Source organism: Triticum dicoccoides, chromosome 6B (assembly GCF_002162155.2).
Source record: "Triticum dicoccoides isolate Atlit2015 ecotype Zavitan chromosome 6B, WEW_v2.0, whole genome shotgun sequence".
Taxonomy (NCBI): Eukaryota; Viridiplantae; Streptophyta; class Magnoliopsida; order Poales; family Poaceae; genus Triticum; species Triticum dicoccoides.
Genome location: NC_041391.1, coordinates 687,775,658 through 687,786,301, shown reverse-complemented (window position 1 = coordinate 687,786,301; position 10,644 = coordinate 687,775,658). Strand labels below are relative to the sequence as shown.

Sequence of the window (10,644 nt, the reverse complement as noted above, 5' to 3'; positions counted from 1 at the left end):
TCTTTCGTAAGGTGTAACTGGTTGGTCTTATCGCCAAAAACATGTTTTCCATAGAGATGAACCATCTCTCTTTAAATTTGTTTCAGCGTAGTAGATTTTGTTTCTCCATGAGCTGAAAGTAATTCTCATGGATATCACACAAGACTTAGTATATAATTCTCATGGATATTTGAATTATGATCATCCAAGAGTGCATTCACCTTTTTTTCTTTTGATGTTCACCTTTCTTGTTGTATTTGTTTGGCGTGTCACCTTGTCATAGGACTCGAATAAATTTTCTTTGTACAAGCTTCATTTCTTAGCTATGATTCATCACGAGGTGATAAACAAGGTGAACCTGGAATGCCCTCAGAGTAAGACAGCCTCTGCTCTATCAGCATTTTCATATTTAGACAGGATGTTTTCGCACTACAACCAATCAACATCTTGCGTCGGAGCGGGAAGATAACACAGCGCGAAAACAAGGCAATCGGAAAAGAGCTTACAACAGCAGATATGATAAAAACAGCTTTTAACACAACACGAATCGTTTGCGCGACCGACTTACCAGCAATCATCGGTTTCAGACAAATGGTTACAAATGCAAACTACGGCGCTAATTTCCCCTGGCAATCGACTGATCTACTTCATCCCAAGAGAGAACGACAGCTTTGGTCGCGACTTGTTCTTGCCCAGCAGCTTAATCTGGTTCTGCTTCTGCTGCTGCTCCTCCATTTGCTTCTGCTTCATGGCTTCCTCCCTCTCCTTCTGAAGCCTCTCCAGCTCCTGGTATCGCTCCAGCTCTTTCTGCTGCTGCTCCATGACTACCTTCATCTGAGCCTCCTCTGCTTTCTTTCGCTCCTCTTCGAGCTTCTTCTCTAGCTCTTCTCGCTCTTTCTTCTCACGTTCCTGCGGCAATGACAAACATAAGCTTTCATGAGGTTATTCTAAAACTAAGCTTTTGTGAGTTATAACAAGCAGTGCTGCAACAAGAACTAAAGAATCATGCGAAGGTGCACAATACGAGCCAGCAGAAAACATGGCAGCGGCAAAAGAGCTTAGGGCTTCTCCAATGTAGAAATAAGCCCGGCCATAACCATAAGGCCCTTGAGGTCGACCTTAGTATATTAAGCATTGTGAGAGTAGACCTTAGTCAGACCTGCCCACAAGCAATACAAAACCGTGTTCTCTCTCTCCTCTCTCCGTGATGCATAAAGCAATACAAATGGTTACAAATGCAAACTACAGTTCTAATTTCCCTTGGCCAATCGGCTGTACTTCATCCCAAGAGCACATGCATGAAGGGATGAGTGGTTGGGTGAAAGAAAAAGGAAACTGGCATGTGGGCCCCAGCCTAAGGCCCACATAGTCCTTAAACATGTAAGATTCTTATTTTGCTATAGCATGTCAGATGGGCCCAGATTAAGACCGGTTTATGATCTAAGGACTGGAGATGCCCTTACCGCTCTCTGTTGGGCTTCAACCAAGGCAGACACCTTCTCTTTGTCAATTTGGGCAGCAACCTCCTCATGTATCCTTTTCCGCCCTTCATCAATTCGACGCTGTATTTCATGTTTGATTTCCTCAGAATTCAAACTATCCTCAACTTGTTTCCTAATAGCTTGCTCAACTCTTTTTGTAGTTTCCTCCTCTAATAGCCTTAGTTCAACTTCTTTTTGACGCCTGCAATTGTGAGAAGAAGTTAATGAAGTGTACTTTGCAAAACAAAATATTGACAGATGCCAACACTCCCATCAAATGTCCAAGGGCACAAAAGCAAGGGGCAGATTTAGAATCTTTAACACTATCTATCATAAACTATACCTTTCATCAGCACAGTGTTGAATACAGACTAATGCATTTTAGGCATACCTCTATTATGATTCCAGATCCAAAAAACGAATTAGCAAAACTGGTCAAGAGTAGATAAAGGATCACCAATTGCATCATCAAATATAACAAGTGGAACTATAGCAGTATCTTCCTTCAGAAAAGCCTGTAGAGAAGAATGTCAAGAGTAACTTGTGGCAGATTTAGAGCTAATCATGTAAGCATCTCAATATTCCAACTAAATCATATTTCTGCATGCATCTAAGGGAATATCAAACCAATCATGCATTGAACTTTTTTACCAATTCAATTGCTTATTGTGACTCATTAATGGAATCGGCAAAAACACATTAGCACACTTTTCAAATGACAGGTGACAGACAAGAAAACTGGAACGACACCATGGTAATGGTGCATATTTAAAATTCTGCTACTTTGGTTTCGTTCCCGTCAATAAGTTACATGTGCAGTGAACAAATTAATCTACATTCAACAGCCAGAATAAATTAATCTATATTGAGCAACCAGACCAAATTCTGCTACTCTGATTTTTACATGAAGCCAAAAACCACACCAAAACTAAGCTAAAAGAAAGGAACGCCACGAAATTGGAACCGAGCAAGTAGCTATGACCATAAATAACACATTAGTCATCCTAAATCATATCTGGCACTTTCAGTTGAATAAGCATAAGAACATGAGAGCCGCAAGCCTCAGGCAACCTGACTAAATAGCCTATGAACAAGCGCACATATCAATAACCAAGATAACACAGAAAATGAATGCCTGGTGATGGTAGAATGCTTAAAAGTAGGCAACTAATTTCATTTCCCACTAAGGGTTATCAATTCAACATAGTTTTTCGGAGCTACTAGCTTACACCAAAAGCGGTTAAGCGACAGTTTTGATTTTTGAGACAGCTCACCACTCTCACAGCATGGTGGTTAAGCAATCGTTATATCTACGGGGGCAAAAATAAGTGTACTAGCAAAAAAAAAAATGGATGTGCCTTCATTTCATAAGCAAAGCAACCCAGATAAGAAACAATTATCAAATTAACATTCAAATTTGAAAGTATTTTCGTCCATTACTGTTCAATAAAACATTATTGAATTGCACTGTGTATATTCAGAAGAAAAAAATCTAGAACAAATTGCAGTACATGTATTCAGAAGAACGTACAATTTAGAGCACAGTTAGCCAATAGAACCTGATCTCATGTCGTGGTGAAAACAGCAGCTAGATGAATACAGTACAATAGCACTATGAAAATGTTCATTAATGACTAGCTTGTCAACATCGTGAAAGAGGTACGGCAAAGAGAGAGTAAACAATTTTGTCTGTACATGGCATAATCTAGATTCTAAGCAAAGCAGATACTCCCCACCTTTTCTTTTCTTCTTCTAGCCTTTGCTTATCAACGACATTCTTATTCTCTGTAGACCCAAGCTGAGGACTCGATTTGGCAACTGGAGAGCCAGTGACACTCGGACTTCTCTTTCTTTTGTAATGGCTCTTTGATGGAGATGGACTCCTGCGCCTCCTGGGAGAGGAAGGTGAAGGGCTCTTCCTTCTGCAATATAAAGGTTGCCTTTGTGAGGACAAAAATAGGAGAATGATAAGATAACATAAAACAGGTAATCACCGCCACGTACTGAAGCCCTAAAAAGTGAGCGAAAGCAGTTACCTCAAACATGGTTAGAACTTTGGAGGATTCCACAGCAATACAGCATAGAGTAAAAATCTTGGTAAGTTCCATGCTTTTTACTGAAGAAACTCTTGTCACTTGTCAGTCTATACAGGCAAGCAACGTAGACTTGTAGGGTACCAGTGAGGCGGTAACTATGTTCAAGCATCATCTGCTCATATGTTCCAAGCTGCTTCCATATGTGTTCTTTGTTCAACAGTTTTTCTTGGTTTGGATGTAAATGGATGCAACTGATTTTAGTGGTTCCTATATCAGATTAGAAGATTGATAACAGAAGAAACTCCACACGTAACCACCAATTGCCCACATTCCTCCTCTTCGGGCCTCTTTTGGCCTCTGCACTGTGTTCACCTAAAGATGTCCAAGAAGACAGTGTGCCCTGATAAGGCATGTGGCATTCATCCATTGCCATCTCAAACAGCGGCGAATCTATGACGTAAATCGAAGGTAGGCTAAACTTTAAGGGCTAAACTAGACCAATATTGTTAACTGCAGGTGAGGTGGGGGTTTAAAACAAAGTGGACGAGCAGCCAGTAAGTCCAAAAAGTATCTCACTGGTCAGGATTACCGAAGACAATCTAGCAGCTTGCATGACTGCTCATCCAAACCAGTATGAGGTATCGTCATCAGTGTTTCTTTTTAGGCTGGACTGCCCACTAAACCAGTACGAGACTTGGTGTTTAGACAAAAGAAAGACCAGCAAATCATTTAGACCCTCGAGTGTCACCAGTGGCTGGTGCAAATGGAAGTGTTGTTGGCTTGTTACACGATCCAAACTAGAAGAAACACCAGCTAACCATGTAAGTGGGCAAGAGTGCACCCAAGGCATGTAGCACTAACTTGCTCTCCACCCTCAGTCTAACCTCATGGCATGGTGAAAAGGGTTACAAATACCTCTTAATAGATACCAATACTATGTTCCTGGATAAACCTTATTTCAGATTTCTTTTCCAGACAAGGTGTGAGTAGTACCATGAACATAGCCAAGCAACTTTTACACAATCCATGTTAAATTAGATGTAAAACAGGAATGCCATCATCTAGTAATCTGACTTGCTCCTTACCAGCGTGAATATTACATACATCATAGAACAATCACATATTCACATGACTAACTATAAGAATCACTTACTGACCAACTTCCACTGGTCCAAACAACCATGCGGAGACCCAAAAGAATCATTCATTCCATTTAGCAAGTTTGCATTCAAAATACAGTTGACATAACAAAAACAAACTATAAAGGAAAAATGATCAGCGAATTAGCATCCCCTCGTATCTTCCCTACTCTTTATACAGGGCATATATACATGATACGCAGACACGGCGAAGATGCTGAAAAAGTAAAGGCGCGCCAGATCGCGGTCGCGTGTGACATGGGAGATCACCTATAGGAGGGGCGATAAGGGGACCTGCTGCGGCTGGGCACGCGCTCCCTGTAGCTCGGTCCGCGGCGAAGCGGGGACGGCGACGGCCGGCGCCGGCGCGGCGGCGACCTTGACAGGTCGCGCGGCATCCGGCTGGAAGCTAAAGCCACCGCGGTGCCCGGTACGGGCAGATCTGGCCGGGTGCGGGGAGATCGGGGACGGACGTCTGAGCGTTGGGCGCCGATCTATGTGTGGACGGGGGATTTTGGGGGCGGCGCGCGGGCATCAATGGCGACGGCGGCGGGCTGGAGAAAAGTGGGAGGACGACGAAGAGATGAGGAAAATATAGGGTGGGACCCAGACACCGGCTGCTTTGGTTTTTTTTTAGGGGTACCGGCTGCTTTGGTGGAACGGCCCAAGCTTTCTGGGCTTTTTTTCCATTATCCATTCCCAGGGCCAGGAGACTCCCACATTGATTAGGGATTCTGGACCGTCCAATGGAACTCCCATGCGATACTGACTGTCCGATCTCGGGTCGATTTGATGTGAGCCGTTTGATCTTCACCGCGAACGACCTCGGTCGTTGGATAGATTCCAATTGCAACAAAATTCAAACTCCAACTCCATCCGCGCAAGACGACTAGGAAGACGACCGCGATGTGAGTCGCCTCCGATTCACCACGCGAGGCGCCCAACAACTACATGTGGGCCAAATCCAGACCCCTCTAGTGCTCCTCGTTGTTGTGCGCAGACACACCCGCGACTCCCCAGCTCGCAGATCATCACGCCGACCACCCCTGGCCTGACCTAGGGTTCGGTGGGCGAGCTCGCTGCCATCCGCCTCGGTGGCCCACCAGCTGTGCATCGGGGAGGAGCTCTCCGCTGGGAAGATGCATCCATGCCTACAAGGAAGGAACACATGTCGTCGTTGTTTCGTCGGGAGGAAAGCAGGGTCACCATCTGACTGCCACCCTCCCTACCCTGGTCATTTCAGGTTGCTCAATCAGATGTCTAACTCGATTTCTTCTTATTTTTGTAGATTGGAAGTGGCCCATTTTCACTAGTAAGAAATTATTATGTTGTTCTACAATATGCATAGACATTTAGATTTTTTTTTGTGAAAAGACATTTAGATAACCTTATGGTTGAAGTTCTGGATGTTGGAAATATGCCCTAGAGGAAATAATAAATTAGTTATTATTATTATATTTCCTTGTTCATGATAATCGTTTATTATCCATGCTATAATTGTATCGATAGGAAACTCAGATACATGTGTGGGTACATAGAAAACACCATGTCCCTAGTAAGCCTCTAGTTGACTAGCTCGTTGATCAATAGATGGTTACGGTTTCCTGACCATGGACATTGGATGTCGTTGGTAACGGGATCACATCATTAGGAGAATGATGTGATGGACAAGACTCAATCCTAAGCCTATCACAAAGATCGTGTAGTTCGTATGCTAAAGCTTTTCTAATGTCAAGTATCATTTCCTTAGACCATGAGATTGTGCAACCCCCGGATACCGTAGGAATACTTTGGGTGTACCAAACGTCACAACAAAACTGGGTGGCTATAAAGGTGCACTACAGGTATCTCCGAAAGTGTCTGTTGGGTTGGCACGAATCGAGACTGGGATTTGTCACTCCGTGTGACGGAGAGGTATCTTTGGGCCCACTCGGTAGGACATCATCATAATGTGCACAATGTGACCGAGGGGTTGATCACGGGATGATGTGTTACAGAACGAGTAAAGAGACTTGCCGGTAACGAGATTGAACAAGGTATCGGGATACCGGCGATCGAATCTCGGGCAAGTACTATACCGCTAGAAAAAGGGAATTGAATACGGGATTGGTTGAATCCTCAACATCGTGGTTCATCCGATGAGATCATCGTGGAACATGTGGGAGCCAACATGGGTATCCAGATCCCGCTGTTGGTTATTGACCGGAGAACATCTCGGTCATGTCTGCATGGTTCCCGAACCTGTAGGGTCTACACACTTAAGGTTTGATGATGCTAGGGTTATAGGGAATAGATATACGTGGTTACCGAATGTTGTTCGGAGTCCCGGATGAGATCTCGGACGTCACGAGGAGTTCCGGAATGATCCAGAGGTAAAGATTTATATATGGGAAGTCCTGTTTTGGTCACTGGAAGAGTTTCGGGTGCTATCGGTAACGTAGCGGGACCATCGGAGGGTCCCGGTGGTCCACCAGGTGGGGCCACCGGCCCCAGAGGGCTGCATGGGCCAAGTGTGGGAGGGGACCAGCCCCAGGTGGGCTGGTGCGCCCCCCCACCAGGGCCCAAGGCGCCTAAGGTTTGGGAAGGGGGCGCCTCCACCTTGCTTGGGGGGCAAGTTTCCCCCTCTCCCCCCCCTTGGTCGCACCCTAGATGGGTTTTGGGGCTGCCGCCACCCCTAGGGAGGGAACCCTGGATGGGGGCGCAGCCCCTCCCCTTCCCCTATATATACTTGAGGTATTGGGGGCTGCAAACATACGAGTTAATCCTCTTCTTGGCGCAGCCCTACCTCTCTCCCTCCTCGTCTCTTGCGGTGCTTGGCGAAGCCCTGCTGGAGTGCCACGCTCCTCCACCACCACCACGCCGTTGTGCTGCTGCTGGACGGAGTCTTCCCCAACCTCTCCCTCTCTCCTTGCTGGATCAAGGCGTGGGAGACGTCACCGAGCTGCACGTGTGTTGAACGCGAAGGTGCCGTCCGTTCGGCACTAGGGTCTCCGGTGATTTGGATCACGACGAGTACGACTCCCTCAACCCCGTTCTCTTGAACGCTTCCGCTTAGTGATCTACAAGGGTATGTAGATGCACTCCCCTCTCTCTCGTTGCTAGTCTCTCCATAGATAGATCTTGGTGGCTCGTAGGAAAATTTTGAATTTCTACTACGTTCCCCAACAGTGGCATCATGAGATAGGTCTTTGCGTAGATTTTATGCACGAGTAGAACACAAAGTAGTTGTGGGCGCTGATTTTGTTCTATATGCTTACCGTTACTAGTCCAATCTTGTTTCGACGGTATTGTGGGATGAAGCGGCCCGGACCGACCTTATACGTACACTTACGTGAGACAGGTTCCACCGTCTGACATGCACTTGTTGCATAAGGTGGCTAGCGGGTGCCAGTCTCTCCCATTTTAGTCGGATCAGATTCGATGAAAAGGGTCCTTATGAAGGGTAAATAGCAATTGACATATCACGTTGTGCTTTTTGCGTAGGTAAGAAACGTTCATGCTAGAAACCCATAGCAGCCACGTAAAACATGCAAACAACAATTAGAGGACGTCTAACTTGTTTTTGCAGGGTATGCTATGTGATGTGATATGGCCAAAAAGAATGTGATGAATGATATGTGATGTATGAGATTGATCATGTTCTTGTAATAGGAATCACGACTTGCATGTCAATGAGTATGACAACCGGCAGGAGCCATAGGAGTTGTCTTTATTTACTGTATGACCTGCGTGTCACTGAACAATGCCATGTAATTACTTTACTTTATTGCTAAACCGTTAGCCATAGTAGCAGAAGTAATAGTTGGCGAGACAACTTCATGGAGACACGATGATGGAGATCATGATGATGGAGATCATGGTGTCATGCCGGTGACGATGATGATCATGGAGCCCCGAAGATGGAGATCAAAAGGAGCAAAATGATATTGGCCATATCATGTCACTATTTGATTGCATGTGATGTTTATCATGTTTATGCATCTTATTTGCTTAGAACGATGGTAGTAAATAAGATGATCCCTCATTAAAATTTCAAGAAAGTGTTCCCCCTAACTATGCACCGTTGCGAAAGTTCGTTGTTTCGAAGCACCACGTGATGATCGGGTGTGATAGATTCTAACGTTCACATACAATGGGCGTAATCCAGATTTACACACGCGAAACACTTAGGTTGACTTGACGAGCCTATCATGTACAGACATGGCCTCGGAACACAAGAGACCGAAAGGTCGAGCATGAGTCGTATGGTAGATACGATCAACATGAAGATGTTCACCGATGATGACTAGTCCATGTCACGTGATGATCGGACATGGTCTAGTTGACTCGGATCGTGTAATCACTTAGATGACTAGAGGGATGTCTATCTGAGTGGGAGTTCATAAGATGAACTTAATTATCATGAACATAGTCAAAAGGTTTTTGCAAATTATGTCGTAGCTCGCGCTTTAGTTCTACTGTTTTAGATATGTTCCTAGAGAAAATATAGTTGAAAGTTGATAGTAGCAATTATGCGGACTGGGTCCGTAAACTGAGGATTGTCCTCATTGCTGCGTAGAAGGCTTATGTCCTTAATGCACCGCTCGATGTGCTGAACCTCGAACGTTGTTTGTGGATGTTGCGAACATCTGACATACACGTTTTGATGACTACGTGATAGTTCAGTGGGTAATGTTAAATGGTTTAGAGTTGAGGCACCAAAGACGATTTCGAAACGTCGCGGGACATATGAGATGTTTCGAGGGCTGAAATTGGGATTTCAGGCTCGTGCCCACGTCAAGAGGTATAAGACCTCCGACGATTTTCTTAGCCTGCAAACTAAGGGAGAAAAGCTCAATCGTTGAGCTTGTGCTCAGATTGTCTGAGTACAACAATCACTTAAATCGAGTGGGAGTTGATCTTCCAGATGAGATAGTGATGTTTCTCCAAAGTCATTGCCACCAAGCTGCTAGAGCTTCGTGATGAACTATAACATATCAGGGATAGATATGATGATCCTTGAGATATTCGCGATGTTTAACACCGTGAAAGTAGAAATCAAGAAGGAGCATCAATTATTGATGGTTGGTGAAACCACCAGTTTCAAGAAGTGCAAGGGCAAGAAGGGGTACTTCATGAAACGGCAAATCAGCTGCTGTTCTAGTGAAGAAACCCAAGGTTGAACCCAAACCCGAGACTAAGTGCTTCTGTAATAAGGGGAACAACCACTGGAGCAAAATTACCCTAGATACTTGGTAGATGAGAAGGCTGGCAAGGTCGATAGAAGTATATTGGATATACATTATGTTAATGTGTACTTTACTAGTACTCCTAGTAGCACCAGGGTATTATATACCGGTTCGGTTGCTAAGTGTTAGTAACTCGAAATATAAGCTGCGTAATAAATGGAGACTAGCTAAAGGTGAGATGACGATATGTGTTGGAAGTGTTTCCAAGCTTGATGAGATCAAGCATCACATACTCCCTCTACCATCGAGATTGGTGATAAACCTAAATAATTGTTATTTGGTGTTTGCGTTGAGCATAAACATGATTGGATTATGTCTATCACAATACGGTCATTCATTTAAGGAGAATAATAGTTACTCTATTTATTTGAATAATACCTTCAATGGTCTTACACCTAAAATGAATGGTTTATTGAATCTCGATCGTAGTGATACACATGTTCATGCCAAAAGATATAAGATAGTGATGATAGTACCACATACTTGTGGCACTGCCATTTGAGTCATATTGGTATAAAACACATGAAGAAGCTCCATGTTGATGGATCTTTGGACTCACTCGTTTTTGAAAAGTTTGAGACATGCGAACCATGTCTATTGGTATGTGCGCATGAAGAAACTTCATGCAGATGAATTGTTTGGACTCACTTGATTCTAAATCACTTGAGACATGCAGATCATACCACATGGGCAAGATGACTGAAAAGCCTCATTTTTCAGTAAGATGGAACAAGAGAGCAACTTGTTGGAAGTAATACATTTTGATGTGTGTTATCCAATG

At 44.2% G+C, this 10,644-nt stretch overlaps 1 protein-coding gene across 1 annotated transcript; it reads right to left on the bottom strand.

The window, feature by feature from the left end:
• Window positions 1-366: 366 nt before the first annotated feature.
• On the bottom strand, window positions 367-5,242 carry LOC119324009 (uncharacterized protein At1g10890-like). Its single transcript, XM_037597727.1, has 4 exons — window positions 4,906-5,242; window positions 3,197-3,382; window positions 1,443-1,662; window positions 367-888 (listed from the first exon to the last, which is right to left on the bottom strand). The coding sequence occupies exons 1-4, from the start codon at window positions 5,031-5,033 to the stop codon at window positions 622-624; spliced, it is 801 nt and encodes a 266-aa protein (XP_037453624.1). The 5' UTR covers window positions 5,034-5,242; the 3' UTR covers window positions 367-621.
• Window positions 5,243-10,644: the final 5,402 nt, after the last annotated feature.

Coding starts and splice junctions, on each gene's coding strand:
- LOC119324009 (XM_037597727.1), bottom strand. CDS start 5,033: ATGCCGCGCGACCTGTCAAGGTCGCCGCCGCGCCGGCGCCGGCCGTCG. Junction 3,383..4,905: donor CCTTATCGCCCCTCCTATAG/GTGATCTCCCAT, acceptor TTTATATTGCAG/AAGGAAGAGCCCTTCACCTT. Junction 889..1,442: donor TTGAAGCCCAACAGAGAGCG/GTAAGGGCATCT, acceptor TCATTGCCGCAG/GAACGTGAGAAGAAAGAGCG.